General features: G+C 28.8%; 4 protein-coding genes across 4 annotated transcripts; 3 read left to right on the forward strand and 1 right to left on the reverse strand.

The window, feature by feature from the left end:
* Positions 1–7,747: 7,747 nt before the first annotated feature.
* LOC123300240 (ATP-dependent DNA helicase PIF1) lies at positions 7,748–10,304 on the forward strand. Its single transcript, XM_044882772.1, has 3 exons — positions 7,748–8,508; positions 8,617–8,885; positions 9,347–10,304. Exons 1-3 carry the CDS (start codon positions 7,872–7,874, stop codon positions 10,295–10,297), a joined length of 1,857 nt encoding a protein of 618 aa, XP_044738707.1. The 5' UTR covers positions 7,748–7,871; the 3' UTR covers positions 10,298–10,304.
* A 713-nt stretch (positions 10,305–11,017) lies between these two features.
* On the reverse strand, positions 11,018–12,658 carry LOC123301051 (zinc finger protein 271-like). The gene is made up of 2 exons (XM_044883778.1): positions 12,307–12,658; positions 11,018–12,162 (listed from the first exon to the last, which is right to left on the reverse strand). Exons 1-2 carry the CDS (start codon positions 12,656–12,658, stop codon positions 11,417–11,419), a joined length of 1,098 nt encoding a protein of 365 aa, XP_044739713.1. The 3' UTR covers positions 11,018–11,416.
* A 2,398-nt stretch (positions 12,659–15,056) lies between these two features.
* On the forward strand, positions 15,057–15,958 carry LOC123300202 (gametocyte-specific factor 1-like). The gene has a single exon (XM_044882728.1). It carries the CDS (start codon positions 15,242–15,244, stop codon positions 15,554–15,556), a length of 315 nt encoding a protein of 104 aa, XP_044738663.1. The 5' UTR covers positions 15,057–15,241; the 3' UTR covers positions 15,557–15,958.
* Positions 15,959–16,607: 649 nt separating this feature from the next.
* Positions 16,608–18,491, forward strand: LOC123300201 (translin). The gene is made up of 4 exons (XM_044882727.1): positions 16,608–16,763; positions 16,821–16,917; positions 16,977–17,189; positions 17,971–18,491. Exons 1-4 carry the CDS (start codon positions 16,692–16,694, stop codon positions 18,333–18,335), a joined length of 747 nt encoding a protein of 248 aa, XP_044738662.1. The 5' UTR covers positions 16,608–16,691; the 3' UTR covers positions 18,336–18,491.
* Positions 18,492–19,988: the final 1,497 nt, after the last annotated feature.

Consider the following 19,988-nt stretch of genomic DNA (forward strand, 5'->3'; position numbering starts at 1 on the left):
AACGTTTTTATATTGGAAAAATTAAATAATGACATAATTTAAATTTATTTATGCATTGTCTATTTTATTTATAAAATTTGAATACTCTAGCGTAATAGTGTGGATTTTTTTAAAAAATATATAAGTCTATTTTTTGTTATTTATCTATTTAAGTTACGTATAATATGTGATTTTTTTTTATAATTTCAGTCTGTTTGAATGAGTTTTATTTATTTATTATCTAAATAGCTTAATTTTACAAGATAGTATAATTTTAGTGTATGTTGTTGGTATGTAGGATTATGTGAAACACCTCCGTCTAGTCTGTACAGGCTGTATTCTTTTTAAACTGTACATATACAATATAATCCTGTATTACTGACCTAATTTTGTTTCGCATTTTTCTATTTAACTTTAAGGTAGTTGGGTCACGCAAGCAAAGTCTTAAGAAATGTTCAAAACTTTGAATATAAGTAATTATAGCTGTTAAAATTTAAGGACAATACACAATGCCTAACATGAGATAATTGTAATTAGAAGCAAGTGAAAACAAACAATTGACTGAGTTAATTGTTGAAATACAATGTACAGACAGTGTTGATTACGTAATCTTTTGTTTTTTAACGTCATGTAAGTAAAAAAATAGACACACTTAGATAGCTACACATGCATACATGACACGCACACCGTCACGGTCAAACAGTGATGTTTACGAAAAAACGTTTCAAACAAAAGTTGTTTATTTTTTTATAAGGAACATTTTTTTTATATTTAAACTTTTGTTCTTTCTCTGGTTTAGAATATGGGTCCAACAGACTCAAGACCCAATTGTCCTATGTTGCCCGTTTACGAGCTCGACCTCATTTTTTACGTCCTAAGCACGCTAAAAATTTCAGTTTTATATCTCTTTTTGTTTTTGAGTTATTGTGTTCACAGACAGGCGGACAACCGGAAATGAATTAATTAGGTTATTTTATAAAAACCTATACCAAAATCTTGTTCGTAGCATCACGACAACTTGGCAACCAGATAAATTATACGGATAACATAGTGCTAACATGAAACACTTTTGAATTAAAGGTTGTCACCTTTAAAATTGGCGAAAGTTGCTACGCCATTAAGACAAACTTATGTTAGCGGATTAATTTGGTTTCGTTAAAAATTCTATATTAAATAACCCAGAGAAAAAATTCTATTAGGCGCCTGGATTTACATATTGCGCTACATGGCCCTAGGGTAAATTTTGGAGGTGGCAAATTGATCTCAAGTTAAAAATACTTTTGAGTACATGTGAATTTGATCTTAGAGAGATTTTTTGAATTTCACAAACATATTTTCAACCAAAGATATAATTTTAAATCCTGATTCATACGCTTTCTGAAATTATGACGAATTCTTAAGCATATAGCATCGAAAAAAAGATTTTCGTAGAATTTTTCTCTTCATTTTAAATTGTATATGTATTTTATTGTACCAGAACTAGCTAAAGAAACTTAGGGTGGTATTTTTTGCCACTGTACAAGGGTGGCGCTTTGTGTAAATCTGACCCTGACTATAATACTACAGCCAGACGCGAAAGCGAACACTACAATAACGAAAATAGTATTAAATGAGTATATATAACATAATGAATGAACTTTGTTACATTATATACTGTTCGATATTTGCATTTTTGCTCTTGTTTGGTGTTCGCCTTCATGCTTGATCGTAGCTTAACATGAATGAAATGTTGATACCACCTCGTTTATTTCCAAAATCTAACAACAATGTTTTAAAAATTAAGAATGACAAATGCATCCAAAAATACACATCACACAAAAATATACTTTATCAGTAAAAAATTTACATCCATGTTGTAGTAGAACCTCTACAAACAGTCTTTAACCATACAACCTGTAAAAATTTTTATTTCAGTTGTCCCTGGAAGTTAATTCAAATATTTAACGTATATCACAATTTTATTTATACGCGTATTCAAAAATGCTACTATATTTAGATTTAAATCTATTGTAACCGTTGTTGTATCTGAAAATTTTTATTATGAGAATTAGGGCATACATAATCTACAATCGGAAAATTTTGAAAAAAATAGTATGATGAAAAATAAACACACTTTATTATTCATTTTAAGAAAAACTGCAGTTATCTATAAAAACAAATGAATTAGCAACGTAGTGTAACGAAAAAGATGTTATTCAAAATTAAGATGAGCATTTCTGTGGGCTGTATTATGCATTTTGTTAAAATATATCCCCTTCAGACCCACAATAAAAATATTTAGCTAAATTATAAAATTATTATTAACTAGCTAGACCGGTTTCGAAGAAATCGAAAGCAATCGAAACCAGTATAGCTAATTAATAATAATTTTATAATCTAGCTAAATATTTTTATTGTGGGTCCTGAAGGGGATATATGTTAACAAAATGAAAATGAAAAAGAGTAACGTGCCGGGTTACATCTAGTCTGTTATTTATGACAACATCAGAATCGAAAAATTTAATTTTTCACTATTACATCCAAATTTTATCCAATTTTGATAAACGTAATGTAATCCTACTAAATTTGGGTCATAGTTTTCAAATTTGTGATCAAAATCAACCTAGCTCTAATAGGTTTCAAGAATGTGGAGTCCTGGTCCCGGGATTAAGCACATAAGTGATAGCTAGCGAAAAATTGACATCACATTTAAAAAGAATGACCCAACATTAGTGGGTTTCAAAAAAAATTCCATTAAGATCGGATCAAATTTGCTTGTGTTATCAAAAAAATCGAATTTTTTTACTTTATGACGTCATCAGAATCCAAAAAAATTAATTTTGCTCTATCACATCTAAATTTTATACAATTTTGATAAATCAAGTATGTAATCCTACTAAATTTGGGCCATACTTTTCAAATTTGTTATCAAAATTAACCTAGCTATAATAGGTTTCCAAAATGTGGAATCATGGTCCCGGAATTAACCATATAAGTGGTAGCTAGCGAAAAACTGGCATCACAGCGGAAAAGAATGACCCAAAATTAGTGGGTTTCAAAAAAAGTTCCAATAAAATCGGATCAAATTTGCCTGTGTTACCAAAAAAATCGAATTTTAAACTTTATGACGTCATCAGAATCCAAAAAATTTAATTTTGCTCTATCACATCCAAATTTTATCCAATTTTTATAAACCAAGTATGTAATCCTACTAAATTTGAGCCATACTTTTCAAATTTGTAAAATTAACCTAGCTATAATAGATTTCAAGAATGTGGAGTCCTGATCCCGGAATTAAGCACATAAATGATTGCTAGCGAAAAATTGACATCACAGCTAAAAGAATGACCCAACATTAGTGGGTTTCAAACAAAATTTAAATAAAAAAGATCAAATTTGCCTGTGTTATTAAAAAAATCGAATTTTTTAACTTTATGACTTTATGTAAATTAATGAGCGTCTTTTACATGATTCTTTACTAACTTTTTGTTTTACTTATAAAACATACGTTTTCTTTTGCGCCTCTATTTTTCATGCGCCGATGCCACGTCCTGGTTACGGACATGGCCCCATATACATTCTACAAATTTTTGATTTCAGAATATCTATATTAATATCTAATGAATTTTTTCAACTTGTGAAAATACAACTATAAATAATAAAAAAATGTAATTAAAAAATTGTTAATGTTCATTAAATCTGAATGATAAACAAACAATTTCTTTGCTTATAGTTGAATCAATAAATTGTTTAAATAAAATTTAAGTACCATATGGTACAAATATGAGGAGGCTTTATTTATATTGTTATTAACAAGTCCATATGCTTAACAATATGACATATCTGACTCTATATATCGTTTAATTTACAGCATTATTTTAATAGCCTTAACTAAATTAGTAATAATACGCTAATATTAACAAGTAAATAGGAAAATCCTACTAATATAGTGACTAGCGGATTATCATCATGTAAAAATGTAAATATTTGTATTTTTCAGATTACACTATTTTTGTAAATACTAGTATACTATACAGAGTGTCAAAGAGGGAACTGCAAAAAGATGACATATTTTAAATATTTAAGAGAGTAGGATCTTATATATTGGGTGTATTACGAAAAATACACCAGTGACCAGTGTTACACATAATCTATAAATTATTATGACATATTGTCATCATTATAATTAAATAAGCTAACGTAGGCGTAGTTTGGCCACAAACAAAAATTTTTTTTTCAAAGGTGAGTAAAAGATATGTATATTACATTATTGAGTAGTATAACATGTCAAAAGTAGAGTAGTGGCTAGACCAGTCGCCTCCCGTTACATAGTACCTCGGTTCGTATCTTGCATTGTCCCAATTACTTTTTATTTTTTAGATAGTTGTTATGGGAACCAAAAGCTACAAATAAGTAAGAGAGGAGGAAGGTATATTTTATGTTATTTTGTTTCCCACCCCCTGACAGAAGAGTGATTTAAGACATAAGTAGGAAAGTGGGACTAATATAATTAATTTTTTTTTTTCGTAAAATAACATGTTCTCCTATTACAAAATCTTATAAAATTTCATTTAACAAGAATAAATTTTAGTATGTACAACAAAAAAGTAAGCAAAATAAGTTTTTTTTTTATATTTTGTAATAGGCGAATATGTTATAAAAAAAAAAAGTAGGATAAATTATATATAGCATGTTCTCTTGTTACAAAATTTCAAATTTTCTTCTTAACGAGCGATTTTTTAATTTTCTAAATCAAATTTTATTATTTTGTAATAGGAGAATATGAGTGAGATAAAGTATATGACATGTTCTCCTATTAAAAGTTTCATATTTAAGCATAACAAAGCCATTTTGTACATATTTTTAATATTTTGTAACAGGAGAAGAACATGCTTTTAAAGAGTGAGATATATTTATGATTATTTAAATTCCCACCCCCTGACAGAATAGTGATTTATGACATATGTTTAAAGGACGTTATTTATAGCAAGAGGGCGGGTTATATAGATAATTTAAAATATAAAAAGAGTGGAAAATTTTTATCATCAGAAAAAATTCATTTAATTTATAAGTAAAAATGTTAACCACACTCACTGGGATACGTACTAACGTACCTTGATTTCTGAGGCTAGTGCTCTTACCAAATAGCCACCCTGCTTATATGTTGTCAACTAATAAACTTAATACTTACCTTTACTTATAATTAATTGATAATTTTGTTTTGAAAGAAAAAATAGGATAGAAAATTAAAAAAATAAAACAATTTATGATGATTTAGGATGGAATCTATTTTGATTAAGTTTTTATTGTTTTGAGGTAATTAGATCGAAAGTGTTTCAAAAAATATATTCAGTTTAGAGAGATTTCCACAGAAAAAAAAAACATTCTATTCAAATTAGGATAATGTTGAAAATTTGAGCTTTGAAAAGTTCAAATAGTCAGAAACCTCCACCTCTTTCGATTTCCTGTTTTGTCATTATCAAGAATTTTTAAAATTTTGTAAATAAAATAAAATAAAATTTCCCTTATCTGTACATAGAAGTTAACATCTGCTAGATAAATAACGTAATTAAAATATGTTATATATTTTGTAGGAATTCACAATAAACAAGCTGTGATTTAATTAATTTTATCATTTGTTTCAATTTATAAACAGTTGTTTATAAATTTAACTTATAAACATTTTATATCATTTTTAAAACTCCGCTTATCAAATTTTAGATTTTTGAAGGGAGCGTGTGCGTTTATAAGTACTTGCTACCTCAGTCGGGAAGTTACCCGCAGGCTGAATAGGCTGGAGCCTATAGCGGGACAACTCTAACCAACTCCTCTGTAGTCAACTAACTCAACTCAACCAACTCGTAATTACAACAATAGTCCGAGTCTATAAAATTTTCGGTCTATTTTTTAGGCTTTTGTATTTGGACGCATTTCGTAAAAAAAGCAGAGTGATGGGTTAATTTTGAATACACTTATAATTATTATGAAATTTTTAATTTTTTAAGTTGAAATATTATCATTACAATTAATTTTTGGAACGATGATATCGAAGTATTCATAGATTATGTAACTATATCTATCACGAATTTTTAATCATATTATTATTGATAAGTTTTTGTGCTTATTACTTTATCGTGTGCACTAATAACGATTATGGTATCTATCCACTAAAAAATCAAAGTTAAAACTTTCATAATAACATTTTATAAATATTTGATAAGTAAACTTACTTCTTTATGCGCTGCTACAGATAAGAACTATAAGATGTTAATATAATTATAAGTAGTATTAATTTATATTTAAGCCTCAATACTCTTAATTAAGAATCTCTTTCAAAATTTAAAATTGACTTAAGTATATTGTAATAGATTAAAATTTATGAGAGAAGTCTTATCAAAATATCATAGTTATAAAAAATTTTAACCGTTTTTTTGTTCGTTCTTGTACAGTAACATTATAATAATAATCACTTAAAAGCAATTTTTTTAAGGGGTACCCCTTTGAAAAATTCGTAAAATTTTTATTTGTTTCAGAAGTTGATAAAACTTTGTTTTTTAGGTAATTTTGACCCAAAAAGTTCAAAAATCATGTTCATTTGGCGATTGGACTAGTAGTTTCGATGCAAATCGATATCTCGAATCGATTTTTCACGTTATTTCGGAAACTATCGATCCAAATGTTAAATGAACATTATTTTTGGATTTTTTGGGTCAAAATTACCTTATAATATGAGTTTTATCCAAATCGGAAACGAAAAATGTTTTTCGATTTTTTGCAATTTTTTTAAGGGGTACCCCTTTGAAAAAATCGAAAAATTCGTAAAATTTTTATTTGTTTCGGAAGTTGATAAAACTTTGTTTTTAAGGTAATTTTGACCCAAAAAGCTCAAAAATCATGTTCATTTGGCGATTGGACTAGTAGTTTCGATGCAAATCGATATCTCGAATCGATTTTTCACGTTATCTCGAAAACTATCGATCCAAATGTTAAATGAACATTATTTTTGGATTTTTTGAGTCAAAATTACCTTATAATATGAGTTTTATCCAAATCGGAAACGGAAAATATTTTTCGATTTTTTGCAATTTTTTTAAGGGGTACCCCTTTGAAAAAATCGAAAAATTCATAAAATTTTTATTTGTTTCGGAAGTTGACTTTGTTTTTTAGATAATTTTGACCCAAAAATACAAAAATCGCGTTTATTCAATGATTGGATTCATAGTTTGTGAGATGAGATATCGTTCAAAATCAGATACGAAAATTTGTCGAATCGATTTAAAGCAATTTCTTAAAAAGTACTTTTTATATGTCTTTAGGTTTTCCCTTATCAATTCGACAAATTAATCAAAAACACGAAATTTCGGCTATTTTTTCTCATATTTACTTGCCAAAGTAATTAACCAATAATAAACATGACCATAATTTATAAAATCAAGTAGTGCTAAAACTAAAACCATAATCGTTTAACTCTAAACAAAAATTTATTGTAAAATGAGTGGTAATGAAAAATACACTGAAATAACTTAATGGTGGATTAACTAACATTATTAAAGATCAAATTCAGGTTAGAAAAGGGAGATTGCTTTATCTAAATTGCTCAGTATTGGAACTGTGTATAATGCTGTCATCTACAGCAATGTTTCTCGTTTTAAAGATAAATACCACATTTCGGTTTTCCTGAACGCATTTTTAGAGAAGTTTTACTTTCATGGGTATATTTCTGAACGCTCCCATGGCCTTCAAAAGTTTTAAAGTAATCCGTTAAGTTTTGATGACCGGGTTCATTACTTGTAAACATGGAACAAAAAGTTAAGAAAAAAGTTAATTTTCTGACATAAAAAATATCTTAAACACTTAAAGAACCCTTCTAATTTCAATAAGTTGTTGTTTTTTGAAAAAATAAGTCTGATAAAATGGATTTAAATGATGCTTCATTAAGTTGTGCAATTACTCTCGAATGGCAAAAAAATGGCTCAATTCAACGAAAGGTTTCTCATAAAAGTGCATTAGTAAGTTTAAAAAGGAATAAAATAAGGGATATTTTTATTGAAATAGCTGGTGATAAATTCGTTACCATTAATTTAAAACTAAAAGCTGTGACAATTCATAATAAATTTATGGCTGAGGGTAAAACTTCAATAAATTTCAAAGAAGAGAATTGTATACTATTTATATCAAATGCACCATCTGGAAAATTAATGAACTTTTTAAAAATTATTTTTGTGAAAATGAATGAAGATAGTTGTAAAACTCCACCATCATCTAAAACATCACTACGTGATCAGCTTTTATCCGGGAAATTGAAAACGTATGATGAAATCAGTCCCGTTACCGTGAATGATTTAAAGAAAGTTACAGATCGAGTTGCTAAAGTGATTGAAGTTAATACTTCACCAACTTCACGAAAACGTAAATTAAATGATAGTTCGACTACTCCACCAGCAAAAAAATTGTTTAGACAATTAACATCAAATACATCAATTGATTTGAATCCTGAACAGAAAAGAGTATTGGAAGCTTGTGTTCAAGGACATAATGTCTTCTTTACAGGTACTTCTAGGTTGATTATTTCCGTATCAGTGCAAAGTCTGTGAAATTCCTTTATATGACCTATAGAACTAGAAATAAGTCTTAATTTTTTTGTAATCTCAAATTTAGGAAGTGCTGGAACTGGAAAAAGTTTTTTGCTAAAACGGATAATTGCGACCCTACCTCCTGATGTGACAATATCGACAGCATCAACCGGTGTAGCTGCATGTCACATTGGTGGAGTAACGCTGCATTCATTTGCTGGTATTGGTAATGGAGAAGGTTCTATCGATCGATGTGTTCAACTTGCATCAAGACCACAAGTACTATCAGTTTGGAAAAAATGTAAACATTTGATTATCGATGAAATATCAATGGTAGAAGGTTCCTTTTTTGAGGTAAAATATTACTTATTTATTTATTTATTATTTTAAACTATAATTATAACAATAGATTTGATTGATCAAACAATCTGTTTAAATTTAAGTTTTCATCTCGTATGAATTAAGCATTATAATTTTTCGTGATAGATTCAACAGATTAAGCATTAGGGTGAAAATAAAGCAAATATAAAATAATAAGGAGGAAGGAAAGACAAATTTATAAGGGAAGATTTGATGTACAAAGGCTAAAAAAAACCGAGCCTAACTGCCACATTGCCTGGGAGCTTCGAAGAATTCCATAGCCTATTTTCACAGAGTTAGTTTATAGATTGAGAATTTCTCAATGACTTCTCAACTTGAAAGTGTAATTTTTAGGTTGCCGGTTTCTATCTTAAATAACCTCTCAAATTTCTATCTTTGTTAAAATAAGATTTTTAAAGACGCCTGAAAATAGATAAAATAAATTATATTTACAGAAAATTGAAGAAGTTGCACGTCGTGTTCGTAAAAATGATAAACCATTTGGAGGTATTCAATTAATTCTCTGTGGCGATTTTTTACAACTACCTCCAATTATTCGCAGAGAATTAAGCAATTCACAAAACAACAAGAAATTTTGTTTTCAAACTAAAGCATGGAATCAATGTGTACAAAGCTGTTTTGAACTCCAAAAGGTCCACCGTCAATCCGACCCAGAATTTGTAAATATTTTAAATAATTTAAGAATCGGTCGAGTAACCGAAGAAATTGAGCAGAGATTACTAAACACAGCTAAGCAAAAAATTGATGGTGATGGAATTTTAGCAACGAAATTGTGCTCACTAATGCAAGATGTGAATACAATAAATCAACAAAAATTAGCAAGTTTACCTGGTGAATCAAAAATATTCGATGCAATCGATAGTGATCTATCTTTGACGAAACAATTAGATCAACAAACACCAGTTCCAAGTAAATTAGAATTAAAAATCGGTGCACAAGTAATGTTAATGAAAAATATTCACGTTGCAAATGGTTTAGTAAATGGGGCACGTGGAATCGTGATAAAATTCACAGACGGTCTACCATTAGTAAAATTTAAAAATAATAAAGAATATTTAGTAAAACCAGAACGATGGATTGTTAAGCCACCAAGTGGAAATGTATTTTCTAGAAGACAAATACCATTACGCTTAGCATGGGCATTTTCGATACATAAGTCACAAGGTTTAACATTAGATTGTGCAGAAGTATCATTGAAAAGTGTATTTGAAGCAGGTCAAGCTTATGTTGCACTATCGCGAGCACAAAGCTTGGAAACATTAAGAGTTTTAGATTTTAGTTCACAGAAAGTGTGGGCTGATCGAGATGTACTTTTATTTTATAGGAATTTTAGACGACGCTTGAAACAATTAGAAATTATTCCTTTAGGACGTAAAAAATTATAAGCAAGCCGTATGATTATATATGTAATTTTTATTTATTTCGATTTCAAAAAATTATTTTTTTATCTACAATTCTTTTATTTTATTCCAAATAAATAGAGAAGTTTTTCTTCCATAAAATTACAGATGTTATCATACACTGTGTCTCAGATTAATAATTTTTACTGTAATCTGTGCTCTGTATACAGTTTGGCAAGCATCTCGTTAGTCATTTATAATATATGAAGTAAGAAGAGTATAATATATGAAGTGAGACGTTCCTTGCAATAACAGCCAGATAAATTTGGTGTGTCTATTGACAGCGATCATACCACATAGGAGGCAGAGCGTTGAATAAAGCATGATCTCTGTTAATAGACCTTTTCATTTCAATTACGATTCGTTATTATTTCGCACAGGCAGTAATAAGTTGGACAAATACAAGATATTTGTTGTAAATATTATCGAAGATAATAAATGAGAAATTGGGGCAAAAATCGAAATTTATTAAGATATTTGTTATTTATTTTATCACGTTAGTTTTTTAACAAACTGTCCGAAACAAAAGGTTATCACTTTTTAAAATGAAAAGGTCTATTGAAGAGAAATATATCTACCAGGGTGAGTGAGTAAGAAAAAAAATTCAATTAAATTAACAATTTATTTTTTAAAAATACATTATTAACACTTTTGTATAAGTATAAATAATTTTCCTTGCATTTCTTTATGAATTCTCGTATGCTGCCCAGCCTGATTTAATATGTACTTAATATTACCAACGATAATGATATCATACTACGCAGCATATCGTAAGCCGTAAATTGTAACGTAAAACGCTGACAAATAGAGGCGATAATTGCTCGCTCAGTTTCTATGATTCAGTGCGTATTTCAGCATCAATAAAATAAACAATTTTTCATTAATATGGAAAACACCCACTGGGTCATGAAAACCGAGTGTAAATCATGAAATTGCCATCTATGACACTATGGTAAAGAAAAATGGCTTCTTTTGATTTGACCTTACCCAATGCCAGCATTTTATGTCGATTGATTTCCCAACGGAGCTGATAGAAGATGGAGATCAAAGATATATTCAAATAGAGTCGGGCTCGATAAAATTGAACACCTTTATCAGGCATTTTTAGATTAAATTATTTCTAAAATGTATTCGTTTATGTTTAGTTAAATTAGATTTACCCGAAAATGTTTTCTCACAAATTTCACATGAAAAGGGTTTTTCTCCCGAGTGAATTTGCTTATGACTATTTAAACTAGATTTTTGGGTAAACGTTTTACTACAAATATCACATGAAAATGGTTTTTCTCCTGTATGGATTCGTTTATGTTTAACTAAATCAGATCGGCCAGTAAATGTTTTTTCACATATCTCACATGGATAAGGCTTTTCCCCGGTGTGTGTTCGTTTATGAATAACCAACTGGCTTTTTTGGGTAAATATTTTATCACAAAGATCGCACGAAAACGGTTTCTCTCCAGTATGAATTCGTTTATGTATTATTAAATCAGAATGGCCAGTAAATGTTTTCTCACAAATATCACAAGAAAATGATTCTCCAGTGTGAAGTCGTTTATGATAGGCTAAACCATTTCGATTTTTGAATATTTTACTACAAATATTACATGAAAAAGGTTTTTCTCCACTATGAGTTCGTTTGTGTGTAACTAAAGTGGTCGGATTATTGAATTTTTTACTACAAACATCACACGTGAAGGGTTTTTCTCCACTGTGAATTCTTTCATGAGTAATTAAAGTACATTTTTGGATAAATTTTTGATTACAAACGTCACATGAGAAAGGTTTTTCTCCAGTGTGAATTCGTTTATGAGTATTTAAAGTGGATTTCTGGACAAATGTTTTATTACAAATATCACAAGAAAAACGTTTTTCTCCAGCATGAATTCGTTTATGTACAATTAAACTAGAGTTAGAAATAAAAGTTTTTTTACAAATATCACATGAAAACAGTTTTTTACCATTATATTCTAAATTATCATATAAAAAACATTGACCTTTTGGAACAATTTTCTCTGATTTTTCATCTTTAATAATTACTTCTGTATGTAACTTCTGTTGAATACGAATATCTTCGCAATTGTTGACCCATTTTTCTTTGTTTTGAGCTGCTCTTTGTTCCCCTGTAGCATTGCTTTCTAATATTTCATCTTTTATATTGAATTCTTCGATAGGTTGTTGTTCAAGTTTACTATTTTCTTTTTGAGTTGTCACTTCTTCGAATGTTTGAGATTCTGTTTTATTGACCACATCTTCAATTGTTGATTTTGAAGGTAAATATTCTTCAAGTTTTATTTGTTCTTCTTTTATCAATAAAGGATTATTTATCCAACAAACTTCTGTAGACATTTTTCTATTTATTTTTTTAATGATCGCTCATGCTTGGTACTTCTTGGTATATTGATTGCATAGACTCCACAGACCTGTAACGAAATCTAGACTAGTGGTGCAAATAAAAAATAGCCCAAGATTCCGATTTAAAAATAACTTGGAGAAATAGGATAAAGATAATTTCTCGACGTATTTTCTTATCTCACTGTTTGACAAAGATAATGGTAAATGTGACATTTCGCCACTTGAATAGTTTTTTGACATTCCTGAATAGCTTACAGATACTAAACAACTCAGACAATATATTTTCGCTAGATTTTTTGCTAAGTAGCATTCAAATAATCGTAAAAATATTAAATACAAATAATAATAAATCAAAACAGTGGTGGATCCACCTTGGGCTGATTTATGCCCAAGAAGAAAATGATAAAATCACATTAGGAAGACACAGTTCTCAATTCAGTTTAGTCATTGACAAGAACGGAATATATTTTTTAATTATTAGACACCAAGAATAACTTACTAAGTTTTTGTCCAAAATAAAAACAAAGAATTGATAACTAATTTAATAATTTAATTTTATATTCTGTCTATTCTATCAGTCTATATGAAGTATACATAAGTCTGCAGTCTGCGGGGGATAAGTCTGTTTATGTTTGCCATAGACATAGAGAATGGACCTAGAATGGACTACGCATTGCCAAAGAATACAGATACATGATCTTTGTTAAGTTTTATTTTGGATTTTGTTGAATATGTTCTTCTCCTACTCAAATATACAAAAAAAATTCATGGATAATTTTATAACATTTTGTAATAAGAGATCAATATTTATTTTTTTCCATCCCATTTTTGCTTTCAGAACAACTGATTGATTATTTAGTAAAGGTAAGTATTAAGTTATTATATAGATATGGTCTGGGTGGTTGTGTGGGTATAGCACTTGCCTATGAAACTAAGGTACACGGGTTCGTATCCTGGTGGGGATAACAATCTTACTTTTAAATGATTTTTTCTGATGTTAAAAATATTTTTTTCTCTTTTTATATTTTAAATTATCTATATAACCCACCCTCTTGTTTTATAACGTCAGTTATACATATGTAATAAATCACTATTCATATTTTGTTTTTGTTATAAATAAATAAAAATCGTTATATATTTCAAATTTTGTTTTAGTTTATTAATTTTCTATCCTATTTTTTCTTTCAGAACAAAATTATCAATTAATTAATTATTTAGTAAAGGTAAGTATAAAGTTAATTATATGATTATAAATAACCCGGGTGGCTGAGTGGGTATAGCACTTGCCTCTGAAAACAAGGTACGCTGGTTCATATTCTGGTGTGGTTAACATTTTTACTTCGCTGATAATTGGTCAGCTAATAATATAAATAATAATAATTGGTCAGTTTAATTTTTTTTATATTCAAAAAATAATATAATTTCGAAAAAATTTTCAATTTTTTCAACATTTGTACTAGGAGAACATAAGTGGGAATTAGTAGTTCCTGATAAGGAGAAAGGTGAGTAAGTGTTTTCATCCCGAAAGTCTAAAATTTTATTTTGGCAGAAAGTTATTGGTCTGCCCACTAGAGGTCACACTCACCAAACACGGGTGTGTAGACCACTAACTTTCTGACTTACGAGGTGACAACAATTACCTTGCTATCAGGTACTACTTATTCCGTCCGTCCTTCATGTTCTCCTAGTAGAAATGTGAAAAAAATTGAAGTTTTTGAACGAAAAAAAAACTAATTTTTTCATCATTTACTAGGCAAACATGCTGTGGTGGAAATTTGAAAAAAAATGAAAATAAAATCAGATTTTGCTTAAAAGATTTATTGAACTTTTTTTTAATATATGTTCTCACCTAGTTTCGAACCAAGGGACTATTAATCGAAGTCAGATACGCTAACCAATATACCATTATGGCTCTTGGTTCCCATTACAACTATCTAAAAAATAACATTATCTCGGCATATTAACATATTTAATTAAAAAATAATCGTGAGACCGCTAGATATGAACCGAGGTACTATATAATGGGAAGCGACTGTGCTAACCACTACTGCATCTCTGACATGTTATGATTATCAATAATGTAATATACATACCTTTTACCCACCTTTTCAATAAAGTTACCTATAAACGAATAATTGTAGTAATATTTTGTTAAAAGGTAGGTTCTGTTTGATATTCCTGAAATCGACGTAAAGGATAAAAGATAAAGGTAGGTATAATAATGAATAATAATAATTAAACCAGAAAAATTGATCAAAACGATATTTTATTATATACATTTGTACATATTTACTTGTCCTTTTCGGTAAGTATGTACTTTGTAGCATAGACAGGCACATTCTGGACACGTTTCTGCTATTATTTATTTTGTTTACAGACAGACGATTGGATTGGGGACGCTCAGCTCCGTCCATTCTCTATGTCTATGATGTTTATGTTTACATTTTAGTCAAAATATAGTTGTTACAACTTCCTAGCATCGAATTATTGAAGTGTCAAATACTTTAAACTGAAAAAATTCGATTAATTTCGATTGCAACTAGAAAAAAAAGAATTCGAAGACTATCGAAAGAAAACATGTCAGCAGAAATGTGTATATGTCCTTATAATAAATCACATGTGGTTACTAGATTAAGGTTACCGTATCATATAATTAAATGTAAGGCTCGATATCCGGATATACAACTTATCCATTGTCCGTACAATGCTACACACATGGTTAAAAAAGAATCGATGGTGGATCATTTAAAAGAATGTCCTGATAAAGTGTTAATTGAACCATGGAAATATAATTTAAATGGTACCCAACAACATGGTGATTTGATTCCAACTACATTTAATGATGAAGAAAGTGTTCAAAACAATTACGATGATGATGATGGGTGGAATTGAAAACACGAAATAAAATTAAAACCTTTTTATATAAATAATTAAGAAGTTTACTAGACAAACCGATTCAATCTTCAAGTGAAATGAAAAATGTAAATTTGCTTCAGAAATCGAATAATTATTAATTAGTCAATGGACTAAGAAAATTAAATAATGTAAATTTATTATAATATATAATATAAATATAAATAATATAAAAGATTTTCAGAAGTAGCAGGCTTAGACCTCCTTTAGACTGAGGACACACTATAAAGATTTCTGATGATGTGGGATGTATGATAATAGACTTATAAGAAATTCTTATAATGTGCCTCTCAGCCTTAAAATTAGAATACAATCTAGTAATCTTTGGCTTAAATTTTGGCAATTTTCGGAAGAAAAGTTAATGAATTTGGCTAGTGAACTATCCAGTTATTAAATTTACTATTTTTATATAATTATTTTAATATAATTAACTGAATAAATCAAAACGTGAAGTACATTTTTATTGCGTTTTTATTACACCTTTTTGGGATTCTCCTATTCTAGGGTAACATTGATATGATCATATTAATATTAACATTGCATTTTGTTTAATTCAAAAATAACGAAGCAAAATTATTACCTAATAGTTAATAGCTTTAATTTTAAATATCCCGCATATGAATGCGGGCCGCCCGCGCTCTCAGTGGGTAATTTTGGCTTTAAAGGAGGCTGTTCAAATTAAAATTATTGAAAAATAACTAATAATTTAACTTGTTGCATTCGAAATTGTGGAAATAAGAGACAAAATTAAAAATAAAATTCATAAGCGCGTTCTTCAGTCATTTCTGAAGCCCGCCTTTGGTATATGGCATAATAATTTAGGTTTTCAGTTTTCATTTCAATGAGATGCAAATCCGAATAGCGCATTCTTCAAAACGACTGCAAACCACCTTTTTATGATTTTAAATTTGCATTCTAAATTTTATGTAAAAATATTAAAATATATTTTGAATTTTTCGAAGAGCGTGAGGGTTTATATTTCTATTACGTGGCCATCTATAAAATAAAAATAAACTAAACATCAAGTAATCATACTTAACCCTACTTTATAAAGTTACGGATTATTTATATCTACATCAGTTTACATTATTATATTATTTTTATATTTTAAACCATGGCAAAAATTATGACAGAAATTTTTGGAAGTTTCCAAGAATATTTAAACACCGAACAAGAATTACGAGAGGTAAAAAGTAATGTAATGTTGAATATTTTATACACTACATATAAATTGTTTTTATAGCAAATTCGTGAAACGGTGCGAGATATTGATCGAATATCACGAGAAATTGTGACACTTCTACAAGTTATACACCAAGAACAAACAGCAGATACTGAAAGTATAATTTTTTTTCAAATAAAACGTTTTCGTTCTTCTAATTTTATTCATTTTCAATAGTTCCAAACACATGCTTGAAAGCACGAAAATATTTCGATGAAGTGAGAGTCAACTATATTAAACTAGCATCAGTTGTGCCACAAGATCAGTATTACAGATTTCATGATCAATGGAAGTTTGTTACCCAGAGATTAGCATTCCTAATAGCTCTCACTATTTATTTAGAAGTTGGAATATTAGTATCAAGAGAGACTGTTGCTGAAATACTAGGCGGTATGTATTGCTGAAATATTAGGTGGAAGTTATTCTTTTTCCCTATTATATATTACGAAAGTTATGGTAAATTTGCTCTCTAGCGCCGTTAACATGTTATCATAAAACAGTTGTAATTCGGGCCTCTAAACTTGCTATCCAATAAAAATTTATGACCTTTAAATTCACACCCAACGATTGCTTCTGTAAATTAAAACTTAAGCATGGATGATTAAAGCTGAAACTCCAAAAATGTTGGTAAAAAAATGTATGAATTTAATATTATTGTTATTCCATCAGAACCCACGATCGGGAATAGGCAATCATTTCCCCCAATGCCATCGTTTTTATTGGATCACCCTGCCGTCATAAATTAAAAAAGGTTTAGCACAAAAAACTAGATTTTACAGTAAATAAGAAAAACCAATTATATGATCTACATAAAATTTTGATTTTTTCAAAAATGTAATTTTTGTATACAGACTCGGAAACGCTAAAAAGAACATTTGGAAAATGGTTGGTGTTAGGGTCTTTTAAATTATGACGGTAGCGCTTCTCTAAGTTAAAGACTCGATTTCTCTTACCGGTAATCACTGGTATCAGAAATTGAATCCAAAAATAAACTTTACTTTCATGTATGTGAAGTATAACTTTTAGATGATCCTGAAGATCAAAATTCGACGACCTTCAGTTATACGGATTCGCCACCCTATTTTAGTTATCCTTCTAAGATTTTTCCCATTTTCGATTAAAATGTTACATGACTTGACTATTTATCTCGTTTTTTGTATTAATTTTTTAGTGAAATCTAGAAGGGATGAAGGATTCCATTTAGATTTAGAAGATTACTTGATGGGTTTATTACAATTATCATCAGAATTAAGCCGTTTTGCCGTTAATTCCGTAACATATGGTGACTATAATCGGCCTCTAGAAATATCCCGTTTCGTTGCTGAATTAAATGCAGGATTTAGATTATTAAATCTTAAAAACGATTCACTTCGTAAACGTTTCGATGCCTTAAAATATGATGTGAAAAAAATCGAAGAAGTTGTCTATGATTTAAGTATTCGTGGATTAAAACCTAATACAAGCACAGCTACACCAACGTCAACGGCGGCACCTACGGCATCAATATCCGAGAAATGTACAACGCAACAGAATTAAGATTTTTTGTTTGTTTTTTATTAATAATTATGCTCGAATGAAATATTTGCTTTTTAATTTTATATTAAGTACTATTTTTTATTAAGGACAGAATGTGAAGTATATTGTACCTAAATTTAATTTATTCAGAATAAAAACGATAATTTTTGTTCTTAATTCTTCTCGCCTTCTTTAAAGCATTCCTAGTTTAAATTTGGTTTAAACCATCCTTAATTGCTTTTTGACCTTAAATTAATGAACAGGGAATATAAAAGCTCCACAAGAGACGATTTCTGAAGCAAAATTTTGAATATAGTAAAGTTTTTGTCTATCACTTCCATGGGTTGTTTTAATGGGGTTGCAACTGCATTCAGTTGCTTTTAACCTTGAATTCATGATCAGCGACCTCAAAAACCCTCAAGAGATTTCGAGTTGAAATATTGATTTGTTTTCTCTGTTACTATTTATTTTACACGAGTGCTCTGGGGATGAGAAAACTACCCTAATTTCCTCATTTTTTCTGTTATGCCAAGGCGGCTGAATGTTCCTAAAGGTCTAAGGAACACGTACCCAAAAAAATTTTTTAAATCGGAGCTGTTCCACCACTTTTTCACATTTGATGGTATTTTCCGGCTTATTTGTTGCACTACTAGTCTATTTAAAATGTTTTTCAAAACAGACAAAATTCGACTCATATTAACGAATTGAGTCAATGAAAATCATGTGGTACACTGTAAGTAACTCAAACTGAACACTCATTTTGAAAAGTTTAATAATTTTCATGCCTTGAACATTGTATTGTATAATTTCGCATGATGATTTTTCCACTATCATACAGACACTTTAAAACATTATTGATAACGCGGAGAAAATCTTGTTTTCACTCTTCAAATTTTGCCCCGCGTATCCTTAGAATAAACCCAGCGCTGATCATTTTTAATCGTAAACCGTTTATAGTACCTCATAATAATAAGGATGGGAATTAAATGATTAGAGAAAAAAAAAACGAGAAACAAATTATACTGCAGTTCTAAAACCAGATATTATTATCAGGTTTTATTTTGTTAATTAATTGGGGTATTTCATTCATACATTGAATCTAATATATACACAATGATCAATTATTTATTTTGTCACATTAAAAAAAAAATTATCTTATGAGTGTAGTGAAAATCAATGCTTAGGTAAATATAATAATAATAATAAATTAATTCAATATATTGAACCTGTTTTCTTCGAAATTGGTTTTTTTTTTCCATTTTTTGTAATATTTTTTTTCTTATTTTTGTTTTATTTTATTTTTTTTTTATATTTCAGTTTTATAACCCGTATCGAGGTGTAGATATTTACATTTAATATTATTAATATTAATAATTATTTTAAATAATAAATTGTATACAGAAGCGTTTCGATTTTTTTTTGTTTTTTAATTTTTATAGTTTTTTATGTTTTTTGTTTCAAATTTTACTAAATAATTTATTACATTTTAAAATTTAATAATAGTTATATGTGTACATTAAACTAAATATACGCCATACATATCATACAATCCAGGATTATTTATGCAACATTTGCAGGGAAACTTTCATTTGGAACATTTTATCTTAATTTTCTTTTAACTAAATTTTAAGGTACAGAACTTGTTTTTAAATTTTCAGCTAGCTATCTCTTTTC

The sequence above is a fragment of the Chrysoperla carnea genome, chromosome 5, assembly GCF_905475395.1.
Source record: "Chrysoperla carnea chromosome 5, inChrCarn1.1, whole genome shotgun sequence".
Taxonomy (NCBI): domain Eukaryota; kingdom Metazoa; phylum Arthropoda; class Insecta; order Neuroptera; family Chrysopidae; genus Chrysoperla; species Chrysoperla carnea.